This window comes from Rhynchophorus ferrugineus, unplaced genomic scaffold, assembly GCF_030347505.1.
Source record: "Rhynchophorus ferrugineus isolate W39M unplaced genomic scaffold, kcgeb_rfMv2 rfM8, whole genome shotgun sequence".
Taxonomy (NCBI): domain Eukaryota; kingdom Metazoa; phylum Arthropoda; class Insecta; order Coleoptera; family Curculionidae; genus Rhynchophorus; species Rhynchophorus ferrugineus.
The window spans coordinates 17,709,112-17,736,233 of NW_027472587.1; the positions used below are offsets into that span (position 1 = coordinate 17,709,112).

The 27,122-nt window shown below is 37.5% G+C and overlaps 8 protein-coding genes across 18 annotated transcripts in view; 4 read left to right on the forward strand and 4 right to left on the reverse strand.

Annotated features, from left to right (window-relative positions):
- The window catches only part of LOC143201314 (uncharacterized), a 256,321-nt gene that overhangs the window by 76,787 nt on the left and 152,412 nt on the right, over positions 1 to 27,122 (reverse strand). The window lies entirely within an intron of this gene.
- LOC143201311 (caspase-7) lies at positions 12 to 2,653 on the reverse strand. Its single transcript, XM_076412301.1, has 2 exons — positions 1,435 to 2,653; positions 12 to 1,381 (listed from the first exon to the last, which is right to left on the reverse strand). Exons 1-2 carry the CDS (start codon positions 1,957 to 1,959, stop codon positions 731 to 733), a joined length of 1,176 nt encoding a protein of 391 aa, XP_076268416.1. The 5' UTR covers positions 1,960 to 2,653; the 3' UTR covers positions 12 to 730.
- Positions 3,298 to 4,392, forward strand: LOC143201316 (optic atrophy 3 protein homolog). The gene is made up of 4 exons (XM_076412307.1): positions 3,298 to 3,526; positions 3,584 to 3,752; positions 3,806 to 3,969; positions 4,022 to 4,392. The coding sequence occupies exons 1-4, from the start codon at positions 3,385 to 3,387 to the stop codon at positions 4,300 to 4,302; spliced, it is 756 nt and encodes a 251-aa protein (XP_076268422.1). The 5' UTR covers positions 3,298 to 3,384; the 3' UTR covers positions 4,303 to 4,392.
- Positions 4,414 to 13,333, forward strand: GluProRS (Glutamyl-prolyl-tRNA synthetase). The gene is made up of 20 exons (XM_076412282.1): positions 4,414 to 4,617; positions 4,676 to 5,008; positions 5,062 to 5,344; positions 5,402 to 5,721; positions 5,776 to 5,947; positions 6,016 to 6,631; positions 7,016 to 7,315; positions 7,372 to 7,503; positions 8,077 to 8,241; positions 8,304 to 8,414; positions 9,169 to 9,619; positions 9,676 to 9,902; positions 9,963 to 10,133; positions 10,199 to 10,489; positions 10,552 to 10,704; positions 10,765 to 10,882; positions 12,103 to 12,611; positions 12,665 to 12,825; positions 12,882 to 13,025; positions 13,082 to 13,333. The coding sequence occupies exons 1-20, from the start codon at positions 4,581 to 4,583 to the stop codon at positions 13,236 to 13,238; spliced, it is 4,851 nt and encodes a 1,616-aa protein (XP_076268397.1). The 5' UTR covers positions 4,414 to 4,580; the 3' UTR covers positions 13,239 to 13,333.
- mi (cyclin E-interacting protein minus) lies at positions 13,324 to 19,554 on the reverse strand. Its single transcript, XM_076412283.1, has 5 exons — positions 18,026 to 19,554; positions 17,379 to 17,968; positions 16,056 to 16,366; positions 15,679 to 16,002; positions 13,324 to 13,668 (listed from the first exon to the last, which is right to left on the reverse strand). The coding sequence occupies exons 1-5, from the start codon at positions 19,228 to 19,230 to the stop codon at positions 13,513 to 13,515; spliced, it is 2,586 nt and encodes an 861-aa protein (XP_076268398.1). The 5' UTR covers positions 19,231 to 19,554; the 3' UTR covers positions 13,324 to 13,512.
- LOC143201307 (uncharacterized) lies at positions 19,984 to 24,075 on the reverse strand. Of its 7 annotated transcripts, none has more exons than XM_076412294.1 (10): positions 23,937 to 24,075; positions 22,389 to 22,487; positions 22,129 to 22,337; positions 21,976 to 22,072; positions 21,791 to 21,921; positions 21,286 to 21,735; positions 20,977 to 21,234; positions 20,724 to 20,930; positions 20,527 to 20,656; positions 19,984 to 20,252 (listed from the first exon to the last, which is right to left on the reverse strand). In XM_076412294.1, exons 2-9 carry the CDS (start codon positions 22,471 to 22,473, stop codon positions 20,552 to 20,554), a joined length of 1,542 nt encoding a protein of 513 aa, XP_076268409.1. In that variant the 5' UTR covers positions 22,474 to 22,487; positions 23,937 to 24,075; the 3' UTR covers positions 19,984 to 20,252; positions 20,527 to 20,551. The 7 variants fall into 7 exon arrangements, with proteins under 7 accessions (XP_076268409.1, XP_076268407.1, XP_076268408.1 ...); XM_076412292.1 differs by having other exon boundaries at positions 22,389 to 22,495; XM_076412293.1 differs by lacking the exon at positions 23,937 to 24,075 and adding an exon at positions 22,646 to 22,786 and having other exon boundaries at positions 22,389 to 22,495.
- On the forward strand, positions 20,168 to 23,998 carry LOC143201313 (adenosine kinase). Of its 2 annotated transcripts, none has more exons than XM_076412303.1 (4): positions 20,168 to 20,307; positions 22,772 to 22,973; positions 23,027 to 23,191; positions 23,244 to 23,998. In XM_076412303.1, the coding sequence occupies exons 1-4, from the start codon at positions 20,298 to 20,300 to the stop codon at positions 23,950 to 23,952; spliced, it is 1,086 nt and encodes a 361-aa protein (XP_076268418.1). In that variant the 5' UTR covers positions 20,168 to 20,297; the 3' UTR covers positions 23,953 to 23,998. The 2 variants fall into 2 exon arrangements, with proteins under 2 accessions (XP_076268418.1, XP_076268419.1); XM_076412304.1 differs by lacking the exon at positions 20,168 to 20,307 and adding an exon at positions 20,330 to 20,454.
- On the forward strand, positions 24,142 to 26,968 carry mRRF2 (mitochondrial ribosome recycling factor 2). 4 transcript variants are annotated; one of them, XM_076412286.1, is made up of 10 exons: positions 24,144 to 24,213; positions 24,265 to 24,350; positions 24,406 to 24,679; positions 24,746 to 24,934; positions 24,992 to 25,245; positions 25,296 to 25,643; positions 25,719 to 26,333; positions 26,395 to 26,490; positions 26,547 to 26,693; positions 26,746 to 26,968. In XM_076412286.1, the coding sequence occupies exons 3-10, from the start codon at positions 24,661 to 24,663 to the stop codon at positions 26,905 to 26,907; spliced, it is 1,830 nt and encodes a 609-aa protein (XP_076268401.1). In that variant the 5' UTR covers positions 24,144 to 24,213; positions 24,265 to 24,350; positions 24,406 to 24,660; the 3' UTR covers positions 26,908 to 26,968. The 4 variants fall into 4 exon arrangements, with proteins under 4 accessions (XP_076268399.1, XP_076268401.1, XP_076268400.1 ...); XM_076412285.1 differs by having other exon boundaries at positions 24,153 to 24,213; positions 24,406 to 24,672; XM_076412284.1 differs by having other exon boundaries at positions 24,142 to 24,350; positions 24,406 to 24,672.

Consider the following 27,122-nt stretch of genomic DNA (forward strand, 5'->3'; position numbering starts at 1 on the left):
TAAAGAAAAACTCTCAATATATATAAATATATAAATTTATTTTTAAGTAACAAGAAGGGCTGAAATATTCATATAAATCTAATCTAAAGTAAATAAAGTTATTAAAGATAACAGACAAAATACACCAACAATCACATCACAAGGTAAAGTGATCATCAAGAGGTAACTTGGGACAATTTCGTAAGTAAAATTGAATTTTATTCAATCAATATCATAAAATTACTATAAACCAATAGTACAAAAAGAACCGGTAAATTTACTAGTAGAATGTAAAATAAATACATAAAATATATCATGCATGGATAAACACAATTCATATAAATCATACAGGGAATGAACAACTTTTTGGCAGTTAGTAGTTTTGAGCACAATTTCAATGTCAAAGATAGAGAGACATACTTGACAATTAAAGCAATAAGGAGATGTTTGTACAAACATCAAATGACACTGAAGAAAATGTATGTTTCGTATGTTTCTCGCTCTCCTATATTAAATATATCTAAATATGGCCTATATTTATACATTCTGAGAAATTCAATATTTGAGAAATTAATTGAGCTACAAATATACAAACAAAAATATCACATATTGACAGTTGTTCTATATGTACTGTTAAAATAATTCAAAGTTTGGACTCTCACAAAAAAGACAAGCCCCAAACGATGAGGATAAAAATGCTATAAAATTTTTCGATAAACTCTTGAGATTCGAATGACTCGAGTAGAAAGACTTAATCTGACTGGTACCTCTTCAACTGATTGTTTTCCTCGTAAATTCCAGGGTTGAGGAACAGTTTCTTAAATCCTAAATTAACTATCTCTGATGTTTGTACATGGCACCTCTCAGACTGGCGGATCCGCAGACCTTCGTCCACCTTCATCAGTAGATGGTCTACCGGTTCGCAGTGGGCCAGATTCATGAATTGCTGACAGATCAATTCCACGTACCAAGTGCCGCGAAATATATCTCTGTAGGCCTGAAAACCACTTTGCGATGCAAATCCGTACATCATATCTTCGATGACGCGGTATCTTGTGACGACAGCGGTATTTGTAAGTGGTGCAGTGAAGTTACTGTCCATCTCGGTGGAGTTATCTATGTAAGTCCCCAGATTTGGGCCTCTGCAAACTTGATATATGAATATCTTCGGTTTCCCAAGGAATAATTTACAGTTGCTGGGAAGGAAGTATTTATCCACATCAGAAGTCCGCAGATCCCTGGAGTCGCTCCCGTACACTACTATGTCTTTGCTGATTTCCGTACCGTGACTCATTATAAAAACCATACAAATATCACAAACCTTGTCCGCGTGGTATTTAGCGAAATCGGCCAATATCGCATCCATCTCCATTTTAGTCTTATTCTCATGGAGAACAATTTCCTATAAACAGACCGCTGTCAGTTAAACTGTCAGGAACAAAAGCTAAACCTTACCCATCCACCAAGCTTTGTAAACAAACTGCAGAGGTTATCGCTATCCACCTGAGCACCTCTTCTTTCATCCAAACGCAGCTTGCTATCCGGAAATTGGTAATTATTTATTATCAATACCCGTCCCCTCTTCTTAGATCTACTGTAATAGTAAGCCACATTGGGACTCCATTCATGACTATCCCTGAATGTATCTGATTTTTTAACATCTATGATCAAATGACTTGATGGCATAAAAGATACACAATGTTTAAGGCCAGAATGAACAGCATTTGCCAAGGCATTGTATCCATTATCACCCAACCATCTTACTACCGTATTTGCAACAACATTTTGTTTTTCCGACAATCTAAATAAAAACATGCGCTTCTTGTGATTGTCGTCATCATCCGAAAACAAATGAGAGTGTTCTTCATGTGTAAACTGTCCTTTGGTAATTAAAGTTTGGGACAAATTAATAAGTGCTCCTAGTTCAATTTTCATAAATTCTTCCCAATTTGTTTGTATTGAATTTACTTCCATGGACATATTTAAACAAAAATTGGAAACCAAACATCAACCTTTTTTTTTCATGTGTACGCGTGATTAGTTTTTGCTGGTTATAACATTGAAATTAAACGTGATTTAAAAAATAACCATACTAGAAAAAAAACAAAGGCAGTGTCACTTGAACATTATCCGCTTTTGTATACTTGTTAAGACATGTTATTGGAAGGTTATTGGTTAGTGTCAATTATGAGTTACAACATCGAAAGAAATCGATTATGCTATATTTATATACGAATCGTGAACAATAGAATACTAATCATTCAAACATTGGAATCATTTTATAATTAAAGAATAATAAACAGCCTAATTAAAATATACCGTCATTGATTCGTGTTATATTTTGTGAGAAGAAAAAGGCACATCGGTTTGCTGATCTCCTTAAAAAATTTAAATTGACAAATGCGAATACAATAAAAGTGCATTTTATTCTATTCCAAATATCAGAAGCAAACTACCAAATAACTTATAATTGCATAGCTTTTAAAATAACACGTTATATTTATCCTTATTTATGACTAGTCTTAAATTAATATTTAAATATAGTGTTACTTCCTTACTTGCACTAATAACTAATTATTAAAAACAACACAGTAACTAGAAATCACTTTGTTATTATTTATAATAACATAAAACACATTTATGTACGTTACTGGTGAGGCGTTTTGTCAAAATCCATTAAATTAAAAATTAGTAATAACTGTCAGGCAACAATGTCAAACAACATTGGAAGGAATCCATTCGATATTCAAAAAAGCCCTTTATTTTTCTCTCGATTGTTCATATCATCGATATTTGTCAGCACTAAAATTAAAAATTTCATAGATGATAATTCTTCCTCTTTCTGCTGTGTCTGGGGATGCAAAAAAAACATCGATATTTTTGTAAGTCGATATTTTTTCGAACAAATTAAATATATTTCTTTTTTCATTCAACTATTTTTAATAAACCTTTTATATTGTGCTTTTTTAAAATCGATATTCTTCGTGCTGGCTCGAGGATCCCAAAGAAAAATATCGAGATATTTATATATCGATGAATAAAAAATATGGGAAACCCCAAAATATATGGTATTTCTTTGGAATAGCCCTTATTTTTAAGGATTTTTTTTTGAAAAGCAAGATAGAATCCTGAAAAAAAGTTCGATAGTTCTCTTGGATAAGGTTTCTGGTGTTTATTTTTTAAGACCTGTATTTGTATTTTTTCAAAGATATTTTTGATACTGGAAGTTCAAAAATAAATTCATATATATAGACTATAAATCATTTAGTTGAAACATAAGTATATTTTACCATATGAAAAAAAGATATTTTCTACGACTAACTTCACACTAAATATGAGGCTGTGTCTTCGATTTTGTATTGTTAAATCATACATAGGATTTTAAGTTTAAATAATTATATAATTATGGTAATAGGAGCTTTCCCAGCAGCGAAATTAGGAGCTCTATTAATCAAACAAGTTAGTAAACCAATAGCTAATGTCGTTAAAAACCAAGCGAAAAGTTCTCCGGTATTTCGAAAATATGTCTGTATGCCTCCTGCTCAGTGTAAGTCTTTCATAAATGTGTTTAGTATGTTATTCGCTAAGTAACAAATCATTCTAGTTTATAATTGGTGTGAAATAAAGTCCAAGATGTGGATATTAAATTTAGGCAAACCTATAAATGTTCCTGTTTTGAATGAAGCACAAGCGATCGAATTGGGTGCCAATTTATTAGGCGAAGCGATAATATTTATAATCGCCGCGGGCATTTTGATAAATGAATACAACAGGTTGTAGTACACGTACCAATTCAGAAGATAATTTGATGAACGGAATGTTGCAGATCTTCTAAAAAGGAAGCAGCAAAGGAGGAGGCACGAAAACAAGAGCTGATTGATCTGAGGAATGATATTAGAGAATTGTATATACAGGCCGAGGAGGAAAGAGCTCAGATTAGAGAACTGATCAGGAGGCTTGGAGATCAAGATACCCGATTGCAAGCTTTAGGTTGTAATTGATATTATCATATGAAACCACACTAATACATGACACTTTACAGACTCAAAATCGAAAAAGAAGTTAAAAGATGAGATACCTGAAATTTCCAATGAACCACCACCTTATTCACCAGTTAATGATGATCCTAATTTAAAAGCACCTGATAAACCTGTTGAATTATATCAATTAAGTATGACAAAATATCAAAACCAACCTATTTTACTATTGAGGGCGGTAGATGATATATTGAGAGATTTTTGGTCTAGTCCTATAAATAAAGATGAACACAGTTATCTTTCTCAGGCATTGTGTTATTTAAATGAATTGTTTAGGGTAAAATAATTAGATTACTCGCTTTTCTTTGTAAATATAATCAAGTATAACTTGTATTGTTATTTGTTACGCTCTTAAAAATATAGTGCTTGAAAAAAAGTATTTGTTTTAGTAACCCTATTTATTTTTGACATTTAACGCTCTAACCTAATATTTTTCAGACCCGATACCTGGCTGTTGTGAAGCACAACGTGTCTTGCAGGGTATTCTTACGTATGTAGCTATTTTAGGGGGAGATTTTGCTGGATTTATTATAAAAAATATTTAGTAAGACATACCAAGAGAGAATGAAAGTCGTTTTAAATACATCCAACCCACCTTTAGGTAAGATTTGTGTTAATGATTATTGCACAATACAATACTAAAATTTCAAATGTTCCAGGTGGATTGTTTGTGGCTAATTATGTGAAATTAACAAACAGCGCCCTGGATATATCATGGGGAAATGATTCTGTGGTTGAAAACTTCCAGTGCAAAACCAGTAATGATGTTGCCAGGGCTATATCAAGAGTTTTACAACCTGGACTCTATGGAAATGATGCAAGAGAGACTACTGAAGTGGATCACTGGTTAACTTTTGCTTTGGGACCACTTAGTTCGAAATTCGATTTCTACAATGCACTAGAAGTTTTAGATAAGGCTCTCGCCCCTGTTACCTACCTAGCTAATAAACGGCTCAGCATAGCTGATTTTATAGTTTTTTCAACTCTATATGGTAAGAACATTACAAAACATGACAAATATCAAAGTGACATTTGAAATTTGAAGTTAGCAAGCAATACCAGGATTTAGTATCAAAATCAGCTGTACCGGTTAACTTAAAAAGATGGTATAACTTCATAAACTCTCAAGAGGCTGTCAAACACTCTCTGAATAGTCTCACACCTGAGCAAAATGCAGCACTTACACCAATTGAGAAGAACAGTAGAGAGTCAGCTGAAAAATCTACAGGTACTACTGCTAGTGGTAGAGCTCAGGAGGGCAAATTTGTGGATTTACCTGGGGCTGAAATGGGAAAAGTAGTGGTGAGGTTCCCTCCTGAGGCCTCTGGGTAAGAATAGGTTCTTAAATAAGATCAACAACTACATAAAGGCATACTCTATGTTAGGTACCTGCATATTGGTCATGCTAAAGCAGCTCTCCTGAATCAGTATTACCAGGAAGCCTTTAAAGGTAAATTAGTGATGAGATTCGACGATACTAACCCAGCCAAAGAGAATGCCCACTTCGAGAAAGTGATTTTGGAAGATGTCGCGATGCTGGACATTAAGCCAGATATGTTTACCCACACATCTCAATACTTTGACTTAATGTTGGAATATTGCGAGAAGATGATCAAAGAGGGCAATGCTTATGTTGATGATACCGAAGCTGAGTTGATGAAACAGCAAAGGGAGCAAAAAGTTGAGTCTGTTAATAGGAAAAATTGTAAGTTTCATATAAATTATTTCGGATTGGGAATCAGGGATAAACATTTTCTAGCGATTGAGAAAAATTTACAAATATGGGAGGAAATGAAAAAAGGCACTGAAATAGGTCAGAAATATTGTGTGAGGGCTAAAATTGATATGCAGTCAGTGAACGGATGTATGAGAGATCCAACCATTTATAGATGCAAGAATGAACCCCATCCAAGTACTGGAACAAAGTATAAGTAAGTGATAATGTAACTTGGTTGTTTTAAAACCAGTGTCAGTACATAAAAATATTTCTTGTGTCCAGAGTTTATCCAACGTACGATTTCGCGTGTCCGATTGTCGATGCAATAGAAGGAGTGACACACACATTAAGGACCATGGAATATCACGACCGGGATCCGCAATTCTATTGGTTCATCGATGTTCTGGGCCTCAGGAAACCCTATATCTGGGAGTACAGTCGGCTCTCGATGACCAACACCGTCCTCAGCAAGAGAAAACTCACCTGGTTTGTGGAACAGGGCCTGGTGGATGGCTGGGATGATCCCCGGATGCCCACGGTACGTGGAGTATTGCGCCGGGGCATGACCGTGGAGGGTCTCAGAGAATTTATCATCGCTCAGGGATCTAGCAAATCGGTGGTTTTCATGGAGTGGGACAAAATATGGGCCTTCAACAAGAAAGTTATCGATCCCATTGCGCCCCGATTCACCGCCATCGACGTGAAATACGTGCCCGTTCTTCTCGACGGCGTAAAAGAGGAATGTCTGACCGTACAAAAACATCCGAAGAACACGGCGGTTGGGAACAAATCCGTGTGGGTGGGACCTAGAGTGTTGATCGAACGAGTGGATGCAGACGCCCTCAAGGAAGGAGAGAATGCCACTTTCATTAATTGGGGAAACATAATGATAAAAAAGGTACTTTTATTTATTTCTCCTGCTGCCATCCATCATAACTATTTCTACTTCTATGTATTTTTATTCTCTTCTATTCTTAGGATTTCTTCTTGTTTTGTCATTATCATTATGTCTGCCCTAGACATTTTTATTGATCTTATGAGAGCTCCATGTCAATGATCTTTAGTTTTCAAAGAATGCTTTGATTTTTTTAAAATTTTGCCTTTATTGATTACTTTATTAGATTATTTTCTTACCTAGCTCTTTTACTGAGTTCTTTTTATGACTTAATCTGCTTATTGCTTCATTGATTTTTACTATTTAACCAGTTTTAATCTAGTTTTCATTTTATTTTTTCTAATTAAGCTTTCATAATCAGAATCTCACGATTTTTTCATATGTTAGATAAATCGCGAAAACGGAAAGATAACGTCCGTCGAAGCCGAACCGAACCTATCGAACAAAGACTACAAGAAGACCCTCAAACTGACGTTCTTGGCCGAGACCGATCAGGCCAAGTTCACGCCCACCTTCCTGGTGTACTTTGATCACATCATCAGCAAACCGTTGCTGGGCAAAGACGAGGATTTCAAGCAGTACGTAGGCCACGAGACGCGGAAGGAGGTGCAAGTGCTCGGCGACCCGGAACTGAAGAACCTAAACAAGGGCGACATCATCCAAATACAGCGGAAAGGATTCTTTAAGGTGTAGTTTGAGATAACCTCGGTGACGATCAGATGGGAAGGTTTACGTCGTTTTAGGTGGACGTGGCGTATGAGCCGGTCAGTGCCCACACGTGCCGCGAACAGTCTATCATCCTGTTCTATATTCCCGATGGACACACGAAGGAATCTCCTTTCGCCACGCCAATCCAAGCCGCGCAGTCTCCCAAGGTAAGTACGATTTCGATATACACTCAGTTATTCATTTTAATCTCCATCACAAATAAGTTTCTGTCGATTTTTTAAACGTTTTTAATAAGCATAATTCAGAGACGGTTATTTTGCGATTTCTTATTTATCGCCCCAATTGTTTTCAAACATGTCCAGCTTTGTAAAAATCAGTCAAAGTCATTTTGTTAGAATCATCAAATTTTGAACGGACTCTTTGCTCAGTTATATTCAACATAACAAAATACACCAATCAGTGACGAAGCTACGTCAAGTTTCATTCGTTTAAATCTTATTACGAGTATTTCTGAGCACAAGGCATATATACCTTTGGATCAGTCCTGGTAGAAACCAGAGAAATTATACAATACACGTAAAGTGAAAGTAACGGGCTAGATATGTATTGTAGGGTACACGATATTTTAGTGTCACGTTTTTCTTTATCGGAGGCATATGGTGCTCTTGTGGAGCATTTTTTTGAACGAATTTAATTGCAGTTATTCCGAATATTTTAAATATGTTCGATAATTGAAAATTATCTCGAGTGTTTGTTCGAAAAGTGTTATCGTGTTTCAGAAAACGCCAAAGGAATCCAAACAGGCTCCGTCAGCGGACGTTCTGAACGAAAAAATCGCCGAACAGGGTAATTTGGTGCGAACGCTAAAGTCGGGCAAAGCACCCAAAGCGGACGTTGATAGTGCCGTCAAGGTCCTCCTTGAACTAAAAGCAGAGTACAAAAAAGTAAGTTACCTTATGGTGAATGATTGGACATCACGTTAAAATTGGCTAACGCGATTATTTAGACCACTGGACAGGACTGGAAACCGGGTGCTGCTCTTCCTGCTGGTAAACCGACCGAAGCTGCCGGCGATGGTAACGATTTAAGTGCCAGAACACAAGCCCAGGCCGATAAAGTAAGTGTTATATGGTGATCTTGTCCCTGTGTAGTATAGGCTTCCCGATAATAACTGTTGCCTGTATTTTTCTGCGCGATTATAAAAGGGAAAAACGGCGAAGTTTAAACGACAACCTTCACACAGCCAAAGCAGCACCAACTGTGTGCTCCTTTGACTGATTACTTAAATATTATGTATTAATGGAGACTATAAAATTAAGATTGCGCGTGAAAATTGTGTGTAAACTAGTATTTAATTATGTGAAGATTGTGTCTAATTAGACGTACACATCGCATTTTAGCCCCTAATGCTCCTCTCTTGGGTACCTGGTACCGAGAAATTAGGCTGGCTTACCAGTTGTTATAGTTGGTTATCCAACGATGATTTTCTTGCACTCATAGAAAATATACGACCAATAATTCCCAGAGATTCGTCTTCGCCCTGGATTTCAAGGTCAATACACTTCTCGAAGTGTATTGGTTTATTTACAACATGAGATGTATTTCAAGCGTGTCAAATGTTAACGTATTCTGTCTGGCCTTTGACGCTCTCAAATATGCCAGGTTTCACACATGATTTTTGACGCTCTTAGATGATCGATACCTTAGAAATTGTTTACCTAAATATTCCGAACTAATGTATATGTGTTTCGAGTATCTATTGATGTCGTAAATAACATAATAAACTTATACAACACAAATTACACAAATTACACAAATACATTAGACGCCTAAACTAATTTCTACAATAACTGTTCGATCATAATCGACAGGTGAGAAAACTGAAAGCCGAGAAGGCATCGAAGGACGTGGTTGATGTCGAGGTTAAAGCCTTGCTGGCCCTGAAAGCTGAATATAAACAAGCTACTGGTAAGGATTGGGTGGCCGGACAATCTTCTGCCGCGGCACCAGCTACACCTAGCAAGTCGAACTCCGCCGATGCGAGTATCATTCTGCAGAAAATCACCGAACAAGGCGATAAAGTGCGCGAATTGAAATCGAAGAAGGCCGACAAAGCGGCCGTCGATGGGGAAGTCAAAGTTCTCTTGAGCTTGAAAGCAAAATACAAGAAGCTCACCGGCAAAGACTGGAAACCCGGTACAGTGGCTTCTGCGCCTGTCAAACAGGAACCACCATCGCCGCCTACGAATACCTCCATTGACGAAAATAGTCTGTTACAACAAATCGCTGACCAAGGAGACAAAGTTCGTCAACTTAAATCAGGTAATTATCAGTCCACAGTTATCAGTAAATTAATTGATGTTTTTTTTTTATTTCAGCTAAAGCCGACAAGCCTACCATCGACAGTGAGGTAAAGACTCTCCTCCAACTTAAAGGCGATTTCAAGGCAGCCACGGGAAAGGATTGGAAACCAGACATGAAGCCCCAGACTGCAGAACCAGCTGACGCCGTTAGTTCGACTGGTAACACCAAGGAGGTTCTTACAATCAAAGTCAATGAACAGGGTAACATTGTACGTGACTTAAAAGCCAAAAAGGCCAGCAAGGTAACCAAAAACATCAGAGTTGAAATGAATTCGCGCATAATTTATCGGTTTTCTTTATAGGACGAGATCGATGCAGCTGTGAAAGTTTTACTGGAACTTAAAGCCGAATATAAACAGGTAACCGGAGAGGATTTCCCGGTAGCCGGTAGAGCTCCGAGCAAGCCGAAAGAAGCTCCCAAAGAGAAACCCGCCAAACAGAAACTGGCCCAGAAGGAGAAAAAACCAGTCGATGTAAGGAAACAAAAATACTCGTGTCATCTCCCACTGTACCCGTAATAACGTCATGACGTTTCCAGACCGACGACGGACCAAAGAAACAAACCCGCCTCGGTTTAGAAGCGAAGAAGGAAGAATCGCTGTCGGACTGGTACTCCCAGGTGATCACCAAAGGCGAGATGATCGAGTACTACGACGTCTCGGGCTGCTATATCTTCAGGCCGTGGTCGTTCGCCATATGGGAATCGATAAAGGATTGGTTTGACGCGGAAATAAAGAAACTGGGCGTGCAAAACTGTTACTTCCCCATCTTCGTGTCCAGAAGCGTCCTGGAGAAGGAGAAGACGCACATTGCCGATTTTGCTCCTGAGGTTAGTGGAGGAGGCATATTCATTCGTCCGTAGGACCCGATGAATTATCTTCTGATCAACAGGTGGCCTGGGTAACTAAATCCGGAGACTCTGATCTAGCCGAACCCATAGCGGTACGTCCCACGTCCGAAACGGTTATGTATCCGGCGTACGCGAAATGGATCCAGTCCTATCGAGATCTGCCCATCAAACTGAACCAGTGGAACAACGTGGTGGTAAGTGGTGACGACGATTAGGTGGCGATGCGGATCGTTGACTGAGTTGACGTGTTGTAGAGGTGGGAGTTCAAGCATCCTCAACCGTTTTTGAGGACTCGGGAATTTTTGTGGCAGGAAGGACATACCGCGTACGCGCTCAAAGAAGAGGCCGATGTCGAGGTGAAGGTCATCCTTGGTAAGTAATGTCTTGTCTATGTGAGTGGTACACTTGATACTCGTTATCGTTAAGTCGACCGCTGAGAAAATATCGATATTCTCCTTACATGTTTTAAAAAATAGCGATATTTTTAATAGACCTTTAAAAGCAAGTACCAATTTTATTTGTTAATTCTTTTTTAAAATTTTTGTTAGCCGATAAAAAACTATACCGATATATACTACTACGATACCGATATTTTTTCGGTATCGCTAACGTCGACGTCGCAACCCGAACTTTAACAACTTAACAGCTAGATTTAGGAGTACATGTCGAGAAAATGAACTAATTAATGAAACACATGAAGGTTTTAGAAGACCATGGTTTAAGTGTGTTAAGTCCAAAGAAAATGAAAAATTGTTAAATAGGAGTTTCGTTTCTGACGGTAACTATTTTATAATCTGAAACCAAAATCATCTTTACTTAATGAAGCAACTGAAACTGTTGGACTATTAAAACACGAGCTGGTGAGGGACAAAAGAAAGGTCTTCAAATATCCGTGCTAATAGCTACAATAAAAATATTACAAGAGCCAGTTTGTTAAAAGAATGTACAGAAGTCAGGAAGAGTTGAGGATTTTTATTTCAATATAGGCTTTGCGAAAGGATGTACTGAAGGAATCCGCAGAGGAAGGCAACAAATGACAGAAAATAAAGAGACATTCTCCATCCATTTTCTATTTGAGGGAACCAAGAGTGAAACTAAACAGTTGAAGTTCAAGAAAACATCGCAATTGTAAACCAACGCAGAAAAAAATAAAAAAGATATCTTTAAACGAAGATTAAGTAAGCCAAGGAGGGTCTAAATATTAGGACCGCCATAAGAATTGACTTTTTCTGTAGTAAAACGTAATTATTGCTGACGTTAATAGCTGGATTAGGACTAGTTGACGTGACGAAAAACTAACTAGCGAAGTGTATGTGTATGTCTCTGTGAAGGGAGGCAAATAATGATAGAAGTTAAAGAGTCCTTCCCTATTAATTTTCTATTATGAGATAATCAACAGTGACACTAAATATTCGAAGTTCAAAAGGAAATGAAAAAGATGTCAAATATTTGAAAGCAGGTAAAATAAAAATGCAAGGAGGATCTAGAGTCGGGAGCCCCCACAAAAAGTGTTTTTTCTGCAGTAAAATAGGAAATATTGTCTAAGTGTTTCAAATTAAACCGTCTTGTTAAGATATCTCATTTTTTTACAGACCTTTACGCCCAAATCTACGAGTCGCTTCTCGCCATCCCCGTGATCAAGGGCAGGAAAACCGAGAAGGAAAAATTCGCCGGTGGCGACTACACCTTGACGGTCGAGGCCTTCGTGTCAGCCAGCGGTCGCGGTATCCAGGGAGCCACGTCCCACCATCTCGGCCAAAACTTCTCGAAGATGTTCGAAATCGTGTACGAGGACCCTGACACACAGGAGAAAAAATACGTCTTCCAGAACTCGTGGGGCCTGACGACAAGAACCATCGGCGTCATGATCATGGTGCATGCCGACAACCAGGGCCTCGTACTGCCGCCGATGGTGGCCAGCGTCCAGGCGGTGATAGTTCCCTGCGGCATCACCGCCACGCTGTCCGAGGAGGGCAAGAAGAAACTACAACGGTCCTGTGACGACCTGGAGAACGACCTGAAGCAGGCTGGCGTCAAGGTGAAGGGCGATTATCGACAGAACTACTCGCCCGGCTGGAAATTCAATCACTGGGAACTGAAGGTATCTTTCGTCGATGTTAGATGGTTACTCGATTATATCACATTTTTTTTAAGGGAGTCCCGATCAGGATTGAACTGGGACCTAAGGACATCGAAAAGAACCAGTTTGTAGCGGTGCGACGAGATACCGGAGAAAAAATCACTCTACAAAGGAAGGACGCCGTTGAAAAGGTGAACCAGCTCCTGGCGAACATCCAGGAAAGCTTATTTAAAAAGTAAGGCCGTGATATGAGCGACTACAGCGGTTAATTCGTTTGTTTTTTTTTTTCAGAGCTTCAGAGGATTTGAACCAACACAAAGTCTTGTTGACAGACTGGTCCCAGTTCGGTTCAAACTTGGACAATAAGAACATTATATTGGCCCCGTTCTGTGGCGAATCGGATTGTGAAGATAAAATCAAAGCAGACAGTGCCAGGTACGAAGCTTACGCACCCATCGATTGTTAGTGGGAGTTAACGGTTCCTTTTTCAGGGATGAGGACGCGGAACCGGGAGCACCATCCATGGGCGCGAAATCCCTTTGCATTCCTCTAGACCAACCAGCTGTCATAAAACCGAGCGATAAGTGCATACACCCGTCCTGCAAGAACGTCCCCAAGTTCTACACCCTCTTTGGTAGGAGTTACTAGCGACCCTATTACGTATTTATTTATTTCGATTGTAAAAATCATTTTTTTTGTCTCGTTCATCGGGTTGAAATAAAAACAGAGTTGCTTTTGAGCAATTTTTTTTTGTTTTAATTAAAAACCATAAACAATTACATCTAAAATTCATCAAGGCACCACGGCCGGACAGACACTTTGAGATGTGTAAAAAGAAAAACGCTTACAAATAGACTTAATTTAAAATCCTGCTCGGCTAAGTTAACGCTGCACACTTCGTCCGTCGAAGCTAATAATTTAGTTACCTATCGTCGCTGAAATCGATGACCTTCTTGATGCGCTGGATGCGGGTCTCGGTGGTGGACGGTTTCGCCGTTTGCCTCACCCTCTCCCTCTCCCAGCTCTCGAAAGTGTTGGCCCTGTCCTGGAGGACGTTCTCTTTGCTCCCCGAGTTTACCTGAAATGCCAACGTAGTGAACGACGATATTTCTCGCCCTAACAAATTGTTAAGTCCTTCCAATAAAACATTGGCTGTGGAATGTAGTTCCAAATTCAGTTTTTACTAATTAGCATACTATTTTACATATTTTTTCTAATTTTACTAACTAACTAAAAATAACACGTAACTGAATCGATCTAAAAAATTCAATTTGCGTTGGTAGTGGTCAACACTGTTGTCATATCTCTGCAACAATATTCCTGGACGTCTCGCAAGCTTTTGACCGGGCATGACAATTGGGATTAATCCACAAAATGAACAAATTGCGGCTTCGGAATTACTATATTAAATCATATCTTTTCGAAATAAAATTTAGAGACTCCTATGAAGGGGTATTCTCAACACTTAAACCTACTTCAGCTGGAATTCCACAGCATAGTGTCTTGAGATTACTCCTATATCTGCTCTATACTGATATCTAATCTCAACAACAAAAAAAAGATTTATCTCTATCTAAGGCTGTAGAAAAAGTACAAGTAGCGATCAACAAGATCTACAAATAGGTTAGATACTGGAAGATACAGCTTAATAGTTCCAAATCCGTCCATGTTAATTATGCGTTGCGGCGAAATAACCAAAATCTAATTATATGATGTGACGGATTCAAGCAGAATCAGCTAAATACCTCGGGATGCATATACACATCGCCTTGCGTGTGTATTAATGCGAGTATAATCGAACAGTAGTAATAAATTCATTTTTAAATTAAGATATCATCCAATCATATCAAATGCAAGACGTGGTTTATTAAAAAAAATTTGTAGAAACAAGTCTGAAAAAAGATACACTGTAGAAAGAAGCATTGTCTGCAATAACACCTTTGGCTAGTATAAACTCCATCAGATAGAAACCGAAACTCAACAAATTGATCGAATTGTGACACTTGTTCACAATTCGATAGATTAAAAATTTAATGATTTTGATAGTGACTAAATGAATCCTTTTTGTTGTGGGCTGATGGCCTAAGGCTGACATTTAGCAACTCGAGTAATAATAGTAGAAACATCTAAAGATACGTAACAGGTCAATTGAGTAAAGTCCCCGGCCTGACACATAGATGGCGGTACTACAATTAAATCCATATGTTTTTTAGTTAGCCCTAACCCTCAAAAGATGCGTGTATAAATTTGACAGTTGTCGGATCATTAGTTTGTGAATTATAGCATTTTGAGTGAATCATATCATTCACGAATATTTGGGTATGAGAAAGCTCTGTGCAAAGTGGGTGCCGCGCGAGTTCACTTTTGACCAAAAACAACGACGAGTTGATGATTCGGAGCAGTGTTTGAAGATGATCAAGCATAATAAACACGAGCTCTTGCGTCGGTATGAGACAATGGACGAAACATGGCTCCATCATTTCACTACGAAATCCAATCGACAGTCATCCGAGTGGGCTACACACAATGAACCCGCTCCAAAGCGTGGAAAAACGCAACAGTCGGCTGGCAAGCTTATGGCGTCTGTATTTCGGGATGCGCAGAAACTATTTCCTGTTCTCAGATCTCAATCAAGAATGCTAGCTGGGAAGAAATTTTCGTCGAATGAAGAGGTGATCACCGAAACTGAGGCCTATTTTAACCAAAAAATATGTTTTACTATGGCAGTCCGGGGACTTTTCAATTAACCTGTTATATAATTAGTGTAGAATAACTGTAGAAAATCATATTATATATATATGTTATATGTGTGTAATTGTTCAGAATATAAATAAATATTAGGTTAAAATTTATACTAATTAATACAAAATGCATTACTGTAAATGCAATTATTAAATCTAATTTAATGAAGAAATGTACACGAACAATAACAGAAGAAACTAAGGAGAAATACAGTGATTGTTTCATTGTTTTATTTGCATCAGTATTTTGTTACGTCGGAGTCAAAATAAACCTAAAGTTAAGTATGATGTGGTAACATTGTGACATCATACATTGGTTGTTTTACTTGAAGGACTACAACACTTACCTTGTTTTTTAAACTACTGTGATCCTCTGGAGGTACATAGCCCTGGGGCTTATTCACTTTGGGTCTGCTCCTCTTATATTCTTCGATGACTTCCTCGAAGGACTTGCCCTTGACGACCGACAGGATATGATGTTTCGCGATTCGGTTCATTCGCTCCGTCGTGCCGCCCTCCAGCCTCACCCCCGCGGCGGCGCTGCTGGCCATCTGGCAAGTGAATATGTGGCGGGTCACCTTGCCCAACATCGAGGCGAAAACCTTCCACTGCGGATGTTCGCGGGTGATTTTCTGAGATTGCAGGGCGTCGTAAACCGCCCATTGGAGTTTCTGAAATAGCACGCGCTTTAGAATGAGCGAATAATCATCACTGCCACCGTTACCTTTTTATGAGCATCGGTCAAGTCATAAGCGCCACGCGAAACGTTCATCTCGCTCTGAGTCCTGCCGATGGACTTTCCCGACTCGTTGCGGGCGGTCAACATCTTCGTGTCCATCGACATGCTCCTGGGGAATTTCGAGGGATGCATGTCGTCCGAATCGCTACGCTTGCGCTTCTTGTCGAACCCGAATCGGAGGGCCTGCTTGAAGGGCGAATGTCTGCCTTTGAAAGGCGACGATCCCTTGGGAGAAGGGAACAGTGCTCTCCTCAGCTTGGATTTTTCGGCTGAACTCATCACATTCTGCGGGTTCCCTGAAATAAACATCACTAATTTATATAAAACGAATGGTGTGGATATATCGTACAAGGTAGGTTTTTAATAAACTTTTAGGTCCTACAAAAATTTAAATACACTTTCAGATATCAAATAATTAAGTTAACATAAAATAGAGATATGGAGACAAATGTAAATGTAGAAACACAAAAAAACCCTAAATGAAATAATCAAATATAAACAAGGCATTCCCCAAGAAATTGTTTGTTAAATTTAGTATCGTTTACAATTCTGGACGACATAAAAAAATAAATGATACATATTAATTCCCATTTTAAAAATGAACTTTATCAGAGCCTGCTTCATATTTGAATACAGTTATCAAGTTTACTATTTAACTTTCCTTTATTTTAAAGGCTTCTCCCCCACAATCCCACTAACATGGCAATTTAAAACCGGCTATTTATTCCACGGTAAAAATATTTCAAAAGTTATAACGGACCATATATCTAATTTTTCTGAAGAATTATTATTTATTATATACAGCTTATCAAAAAAATAAAAATATTCACAGAAGCCGAGAAATGTTTGGATACTGGAATTACTGCTTTGACACTTGACATTTCTCTTGACAAATCTTTAGAAAAATTCAACTTTTAAGGGATAGGTCATTTTATTTATCGATCAGTCGCAGAAAACCATCGGACTGAAGAAGAAACGTCATCAATTACAATCCAAGGGAATACAAAGCATTGACTGTGTTTGGTGGAATAAATCTTTGGATATGAACCTATTTTTAAAAATATTAGACCCTTCCTTTGCACGTTTATTCTGTTCTTTCAGGTTAGTTGTTCAATATAATGTTCAAATCGTGACGGTCTGCTAGGTCCTTAATGAGTTGAACAAAAATGTCTGGACAGGAAGTAATAATTAATTATTTATGCTACCTTAAAGGAGTTGTAAATCCGTTTAATTGGAGACAGTCGGCCCATTAAAAAAACTTAAGTTCTAATTAAAAAAAAAAAAGATTTTCAACGAGTATAAACTTACCAGTTGATAGACTAGATTTTTTATCACGATCGGGGCTTTGGAATAGAGCCCTCTTTGTGCTCATAGAGCCGCCTTTGTTTTCACTCCTGGCCAGTTTGCCAGGACTCATGAAAGGTTTGCGGGTTGATTGCACTTCGGACGAGCTGGGCGCCAGCGTTTCGAACTCGCCAGTGAGCTTCCTGAAGCGCATCGCCAAGTTCTTCTTGGCCGAACTCGAAGGGGTACGCGTTTTGACTTTTGGGCTCTTGCTGGGCGTTTTGCGGGGCGTCTTCCTCGGACTCTTGCGACGATTAAGAAGCTCCATCTTCCTCGCGTCGACCAGGATTTGTCTAGCCCTGGAACCGGCCAAATTAGAACCGCCCGCCTGCATGTTGGCACTGGAAAATGTAATCCTTCTACGGGCTAAGTGACTTAGCCTTCGTCCTGGCGATTTGGCACCCCATCGGGGTTTCGTCGATTTACGTTTGCTTGGGCTGCCTGCTGATAATTCGAAGACCGTACAAGAAGACTGGGTTTCTCCGCCGACAAACCTTTTCTGATATTTGTCGCATAAGCTTTCAATCTCCTCTGATAATTTACAACGATTGTGACTGCAAATAAAAAAACATGTGGATGGAAGGCAAAGAATGGTTATGATTTAAACTTACTGTAATCCATGAAATCTGATGTTCAGTATGTTTGGGAACTCACTATTTATTACATCCTCTAGAGAGTTAACATTCACTAGTAATGATTTCCGCATGTTAGAACTTTCAGAACTTGAATTAAGAGAAACATCTTTAACATCATCCTGTGTAGTTTCAATTACTTGCTCACTATTCCAGAAATAAGCAGTATTTTGATGAATTTTATCCAACATTTCTGCATAAGTCAATTTAACTACAGTCACACTTGGTGGTGGTAACACACCACTCATTCCTTTCTGAGTTCTTTTTAATAGTTTATGGTCAAGCTTATCGCTATACATTTCTTCACCTTTTACTTGAGTTGGAACACTAGGAATAATTGATTGCGTTTGAAAATAATTATTTTTGATATCTACTTCCTCATCTCCAAAAATATCAGGACTGATGTCTGGATTAACAGGATTTTGATATGGCTTTTCCGGTGTTATGCTGGGATATTTCCTTTTAACTCTATACTCATTTTCTTTGTTGACTTTAGAAAATACCAGTGTTAGCTTACGTTTTTCCTTTTTAACTGATGAAGGGACCTTTGTTGAACATGTTGGCTGTACAAATTCTGAAGCATTTGGATCAATTACCTCAGTATGTGGAGGAGTCCTAGTTTGTTCATAATGAGTTAACACACTTATATTCTCTTCAGTGCTAATACTAGTACTCCTTTCTATTATTACAGGTTCATAGATCGATGATTCTATTGACATATCACTAGCTGATATACTAGCGTGTTTTTTTGCAAAAGAATCATCTAGAGGCTCATCTTTCAATTCAACTGTAATCGGATCCTGTAGAGGAATTTCTGCAGAATTTTCAGAACCACATTCACTCTCCAGCCCACTATAAATAGTACCTGACCCTTGACTTTTCACTGAACTATCAATAACACCATCCTGAAGAGAGAAAATGTTTCTTGTTTCTTCATAAATTTCCGATTCAGCGTGTTGTTCGTGGTTGTGGTTACTTCCAAATAGTACTGGCTTTTCAAGTAAGGCATCCTCGCTTAGAAGAAAATTATCCACTTTGTTACACTCACCGTTTGATTTAAATGAATCAGTCTCCTGCTGGTGGTTAATATAATTTTCAGAGCCCTCAACGTAACCACTGTCGTGATCCATCATCAAGAGAAGATTAGTTGCATCTTTAAAGTGTTTCCCAAACTCTAATTCCATGCTCTAAGCGCGAAAATTGGAAATTAGTGGATTGTACGGGAAACCGAACAATCAGTATTTTGGCGGTATCGCTGTAACAAGCATTTAGTTGTATACTCGGACACTGATAATATACAGTTCACGAAAGATCACTGTTAACAACATATATTGTTCTCGTGATGAAAAAACTTGTCTTTAAGTTACAAATAATTAAAATTTATCGAAAAACTGTAACAAAACATAACACCAACCGTTGGACACAAGCATCGCAATGACATTTCTCTAGTGACGTTTTACGTTATATTTTCTGTCAAATCAGCTACAAAAAAAGGTTATTATGAGAATCTATTTTTATGATATCTAACTCAAACAAAATAGTAGTGTTGGGAAATATCGAATAAATTTATTTGTTGATACTGTTTGACATTATCGCTTCGCCGTTTCGTCTGTTACGTTGTAAATGTATGTTCATAAATAATAAAAAAAATTATTGATTTGTAAAGTATCGATTGTATAAATATACCTCGCATGGATACTGAGACTTAGTAGGGGTGTTGGCAACCAAAAAAAATATCGATGTACTACTTGCGACAAATATTAAAAATCGATATTTTCTGCAAAAATAAAAATAGTGAAATATTAGCTTTTAAAAAGTAGAAACATTTTTGGTGGTGGTTTTTTAAAGAAATATGGATATACCGATATTTTTTCTACAGCCCTACTGAGATCATCATAAAAAGAAGTAAAGGGTTATATTGATGGGAAACACATACATTTACAAAACTATATTTATTGGGTATTTTTATTGCATTCTTCTATACATAAAAATTAATACAACTGTCAAACACCATATTTATGAAGATTTACAATATTAGAATACAAGTTATAACACTAGCCAGGGTATTAGTTTAACTTTTTATACTGGGTAAGCCATATGTTGTGTTCTAGGGGAATCCGTCCACATCTAAGCAACGATGCACATGGTTTTCTAACGCAGTATAGGTCCCAAATTGAAAACAACATTTAGGGCATCTAAGTATGGGCTGCAATAAAATACATAATATATAAAATTCGAAAAAATATCAGTCATGTTAGAAGGTAATAGAAAGGATGAATATTGTAGTTACTATGTAATTTAAAATAAACCATCAAGAAGGAAATAATTCGCATACTATCAATAGGTTACTTTCTAAGATATGCCGTTTTGGAATCAAAAGAATGACGAATTAGTTCCAGTCAAATAATGTAAATATAAAAATTGTGTTATAACTGTCCACTAAAACACTACAAACTATCACACTGTCTACTAAAACACACCTTTAGACAGAACAACTGACTGATCCTAGTACTGATGAGAAATACAAATATCTAGATGGTCCTGCACAAGTTTTAAAGATCGATACTGTGTACAGCATATTGGACAAGTATATCTGGTCAATGGTGGAGACTAAATAATGAGGTCAAAAGTGTAGAACCTTCCATTACAAGAGTTTTAGTAGCATTATGTTACTTACCCCTGGAGCTTCTTCCCTTGGGGGTGCTCTGGGAAGCGGTGGTTCCCCCATGTTGCTTAATCGATCTCTGTAGTACTCAATTTCCTCCAGCAACTGGGTATTTCTCCTGTGTATGTTTTGTAGATCAGCACCCATTTGTTGACGCTCCCTGATGGCATCATCTTTTGCCCGTTTTTCGGTTTCGAAATCGTTTTTGTTAATCTCGATCTAAAATATGAGTGTCTATTGGTTCCACCATCTTTTTCTATATCACCTGTGTCTTAAGTGCGTAAATTGTATCGTCATATGTCGAGTACTGGGCGAGCTTTTCTTCAAGTTCAAGGTTCTTAGCCGTTAGTTGAGCTACTTTGTTTTGATAGTTAGAGTTAAATTGCTGACAGTCGGTCAACGCCTTCTGCGATACCATCAGCTGTTGCTTTAAGGCCTCGGCTTCGCACACATGTTGGTTATTTTGAACTTCAGATTGTAGTTTCATCACTTGTTCCTGATAATATTGCACAAGTCCGTTTTTCTGGAATACCAAAACGTAAAGGAGAGAAGTACGAGAATAAGAATTGATTACCTCATCCAATTTGTGAGTCAAGGCAGATATACTTTCTGATAAAGCTTTCTTATCCATGGTGGTTTCGAGCAGGTTTTGTTCCAGTTTGTTATTTTTCTCAATGTGCTGCTGTAAAGCCTCTTTAGCATCAACATTTTCTTGAATCTGCTTTAAAGCATCTTCCAGTTGTTTTTTCTGTTCTCGAATGGTTTTGTAGCAGTTCTCCAACTCCATCTCGAATTTTTCAAGCTTTTGCTCATACTGAACTCGTTTTGATCTTTCCGCTACACACGCCTCATTTTTCTCTTGCAATTCTACTTCGAGTGATGCGATTTTCTTTTTGGCCAAATCTAATTCAGCTTTATTCATATTTTCCTCAACATATGTCTTTATCTTTTCATTAGATTCACTTTTCGGAGCACAGGATAATCTACTAATTTCTTGTTTTAAGGCAACATTATCGTTTTTTAGCTAAAAACCATTCTTGTTGAAAAAAAATTATATCACTATTACTATTAACGCTTACTGTTTCTATAAACTGTTTGGCTTTTATGAATTTTTGTTTATGGTTTTCGTGAATCTCCTCAACTTCTTTCTGCCACTCGCGTATTTTCGCGTATTGAGCTTTCATACTGTTATTATTTTGGATGATTGTATCTGAAGTATTAAGGAGTCAAGTGATTAAGCATTATATAACTTCTTCCTACTTACTTTTAAGTTGCACATTCTCTTCTACAAGCTGGCTGATTTGAAATTCCTCAGAATTCATATCGGTTGAATTAAGGAAGGAAGTTATGCTTTGCGTATCCTAAAAAGTCACATTTTTAAGATAATAATTATTTCATATGTTGAAAATACACAAACTTTTACTTCCAAACCGTTCGGTAATTTAGGTAAAGTACCATAAAATGATGTTTTATTGCTAACTTCGTTCTGCGACAGGGGTTGTGATTCATTACTGGTAGAGGCATTTTGCGAAATATTAATACTAGGTTTCATGTTACTTCCCTTTATACATAAGTTTTGTAATTCCTCATTTATTAGTTGTTTGGTTTCTTGCGCTAAACTCTTTCCTGCAAATAGAGTTGTGAATATTAAAAAGGTATACGGTCGTTAATAGTTACCATATTGGTCTTCCAAACTTGGAACAAGAGAATCTCCAAGTATCACGAACGACTCCTCCAAACTTGGTGTCTTTTCGCCTTCCATTTCGTTGGTGACAACTGAAACGCTAATGGACGATTGATTTAAATCCACATATGTCTTGATTTACATATATATATATAACGATGATTCATAATCTTTTATATTCAATTATTATCTCCGAAATTCAAAATTATCTTATGACAAACAAAGTATTTAAAAAACGCACTACAAATACCTATTATAATGTCAATATTTGCGTTTTCATTTCAATCCCCACTAGATAGAGAACACAACGGGTTATCTCGTCATTTTCGAAACATATTTTAATATTGTTATAAATAACCGAAAACGTTTTGCTTAGATATGGGGGATCCACGCAAATCGATGACTTATAGAGGTACCAACATAAAATCTGTCTTGGCTTTCGGTAATCCCCTCTTGGACGTTACTTTATTGTCTCAGGATAAAATCAAGGAGATACTTGAAAAATATAACCTCAAAAAGGACAGCCAACGGGAAATTACCAAAGATGAAATGGTACAGCTGTCCCAAGATATTGAAGGGTAACTAAAATATATACCTACATCGTAATGGTATTTATTTAGAAATTGATTAGTGAGGCGTTATGTATATCCGCTGGAGGTTGTTGCCAAAATACCTTAAGAATGATGCAATGGATTTTGCATAAAAAGGGATCGGCGGCTATTTTCGGCTCTGTAGGGATCGATCCAGAAGCTGACATACTGAAAAATACCCTTGCCAACGATGGTGTCATTACCAGGTAGTTACATCACAACATATCATATTTACAAGCTACATGTTATCATTTCTAGATATATAGAACAAACAGATCTTCCTACAGGTAAAACCATAGCCTTGGTTGATGGATGCTACAGATGTCTTGTGGCTCATATAGGGGCGGCCGAAGTTTTACCTTTACAGTCATTGCTGTCTTGTGAAAATTTTCCTTCTGTTTTCGCATCCAGTGATATAATATTGATAGAAACCTTTTTTTTGACTAATCGATTTGAAACTGTTAAATATATTATTGAGCTTTGTCTAAAGAATGGAAAGCAGCTCGTATGTAACTTGGGTGGTGAATATATATTTGAAGTTGCCCCTGAAGAGATTAAATTCTTAATAAAACACTCCCATATAATTATCGGAAATTTAAATGAATTTGTTGCTTTAAAAAACTTGTTGAGTCATCAGAGTGTAGAACAAATGGCTGAGAATCTTATAAAAAATGAAAATGTTGCAGTAAAAATAATTGTAATCACCAATGGTCCTGAGCCAACAAAATGTTTCCATGATGGGCAAATAGAGATAATCAGACCTCCAGTGTTATCAGAAGAGGAAATACTCGATACCACTGGAGCAGGGGATGCTTTTATTGGGGGATTTCTGGCCGGGTTATCATGCACAAAGTCCGTGCCAGAATGTATACAAATAGGTTTTTATTCGGCAAGCCACATAATTAAGCAAAGAGGCTGTTCTATTCCAGAATATAAATCCACAATACTCACAGAGCTATTTTCCTGATTACAAACTCATTGAAACACAACTTAATAAATGTCGTTTTTCACTATTATGCTTTTTACTGTTTTGATAAGTATTTTATTTTTATCCTATTTATAGCACATACAAAATACATATGATTTGTATCTCTTCTTAAAACAATATGGACAATTTGTTCCAAATATCTGTTTATAACGAAAGGAGATAGACGGCGGTGTACATAACCACAGTTTCAATAGCGATATTTTTCAGAGATTGTATTTTCTGTATTATTTTAAATATGAAGTTCAATTTAAATTTATTTGTAAATGCCTTAAATAAATACTCTAATTTTAGGCGTTTTTACTGTACAAAAGGCTTTGATCAAATTACTAATCTTAAAAAAATAAGAAATATCGGTATTAGTGCACATATTGATGCAGGTTATTTAATGTCAGTAAAGTAGAAAAGTTCAACCGTAATTTATTTTTTTAAAAGGGAAAACAACTACAACGGAAAGGATGCTCTATTATGCAGGGCTGATAGATCATATGGGAGAGGTACACGATGGTAATACATTTACTGATTACATGGAGCAGGAGAGAGAAAGAGGTATCACCATCACTTCAGCTGCGGTAACATTTCCCTGGAAGGGTTATCTGTTTAATTTAATTGATACTCCAGGACATATTGATTTTACAATGGAAGTTGAACAAACATTAAATGTTTTGGATGGAGTGGTTGTTATATTAGATGGATCAGCAGGTACCAGGTGATACATTGCTTTTGTCTTCTTAATTTTAATCTGCCACTTTATTTTGATATCCATCCTATGCAGGAGTGGAAGCACAAACCCTGACAGTATGGAGACAAGCAGACCGCTACAATATACCACGTATTATATATGCTAATAAAATGGACAGGCCTGATTCAGATATAGGCATGTGTTGTGATTCTATAAAGAAAAAACTTGAAGTTCCTCCAATTTTATTGCAGTTGCCTTATCATCAAAATGGAAGACTTGTTGGTAGGCTGCTAGTGTTATGACTATTACACTTTATATATTGTATATTTACATTTTCAGGTATATTGGATGTTTTAACCTCACAGTTGATTCAATATGGACATGGGGAGGAAAAAAAAGTAGTGGAAGTGAAATTAACTGAGAGCAATCACCCAGAATTATTTAGTCAAGTTCAGGAAGCACTCCATAAAATCATTGATACCTTAACAGATTTTGATGACGAACTTGCTAATAAAGTTATAAATTTGGAGTCCTATGATGATATTATTGCTGATGATCTAGTGAAGGCTTTACAGAGTGTTACTAATGAAAGGGTAATAGTTGTAGTGATTATTACAAATTTATAATATCATTAACATTGTAGAGAGCTGTGCCTGTTGTTCTTGGTAGTTCATATAAGAATGTTGGTGTTCAGTCATTGATGGACTCAGTAATACATTACTTGCCATCTCCATTAAGCACCATCAAGGTGTTTAGTCATTTCAAGGAACACTTTTGTGGCAGAGCTTTCAAAGTAATTCATGACAAACAGAAGGGACCTTTGGTGTTTTTGAGAGTGTACAATGGGTCTATTAAAAAAGGGCAGAAGATTTACAGTATACAGAGGGATGTTCCTGAACAGGTGGGAAGGGTTTATGTAGCTTATGCTGATGATTTTAAGGAAGTTGAAGTTGTTAGTAATGGGAATATTGCTGTTGTATCAGGACTGAAGGTATGATATAAACTTTATTAAGGTTATGATATTTTTATTAAGGTGCTGGTTTTATTCATCTTAATTTTTTGATAGTATATTATGTCTGGTGATCTGTTAACAAATACACTGACTTCATATGAGAAAGCTAAAAAAAGTTTATTGGACACTATACAAAAAAGTGAAAATACTGATAATCTATTTGGGATCAGCTTCAAAGTCCCAGAGCCAGTATTTTTTTGTTCGATAGAACCACCATCCATGGCCACTCAGACAGCTCTGGACAAAGCTTTATTAGAGCTTCAAAGGGAGGATCCCAGTCTCAGAGTCACCTATAACAGTGAAACTGGTCAGACAGAGTTAGCAGGTATGGGTGAGCTCCACTTGGACATTATCAGGGACAGGATACTTAAGGAGTACAAGATCGAGGCCGACCTGGGCCCCCTACAGATTTCTTACCGGGAGGCCCCCATAAGCAACGTCCGCGAGTCACTGAAAATTGAAACAAAGATTGGTAACACCAAGCATTCGGTATCCGCGACCATGTCGCTCATCCCTGTCCCCGATAAAAACGACACTGGTGACGTTTTGAAGTTCGATAAGACCTCGGAAAACGCCAGTAATTTGGCGGGTATCTATCCCAGGCACATGTCGGCCATAAGGCAGGGCATCAAGGTAGGATTGATGCAGGGACCAAAAATTAGTTGTCGGGTAAGTGCTGGGAGGGTTTTTGTTCGATTTGACAGCAACGGGTGTTTGTTTTTTTTTTCAGGTGATCAACGCCAACTTGATGCTACATTGGTTCGAGGTCGGTCGGGGAACATCGGACACGGTAATAACAGCCAGTATTACTCAACTTGTTCAGAAGGTATGGACGTGGATAGTTTTTATTTCTACGGTATGTTATTCTGCTTACCACCGCAGCTTTTGAAAGAATCAGACATGAGGATATTGGAACCCATCATGATGGTTGAAATCGTAAGCCCATCAGAGCATTTGTCAAGCATACTTGCGGATCTCTCTCAGAGAAGGGCGCAAATAAGAAACGTTGATTTAAGAGGAACCTCCAAGGTGTGACACTCAGACCATGATTTTCACTGTTCGCTCATTGTTTTTGTCATAGATCATCTCGTCGTACGTACCATTATCGGAATTATTGGGATATGCGACGGACATCCGAACTATATCATCGGGCACAGCTACCTTCGCAACCGAGTTTCATGAATACCACGCGATGTCTTTGATGGAGGAGGAAAATGCCATCCGAAGAGTAAGGGGATTTTAGATTTTTTTAAAAATAATGCTGTTATAGGTAATTTTGTAAATAAAATCTGTCGGTTTTAAAATGGTTTTTTAATTTCATTAATTGAGTAGATATTGTCTTTTCATGTTTCGTGCCTCTTCATATCTACCATAATTATTGATCAAAGGGTTTCAAGATAGTGTAGTTTGAATACTGCGGAAATTTTTACAAGATTTACATTTTATAAACTCGAAGGT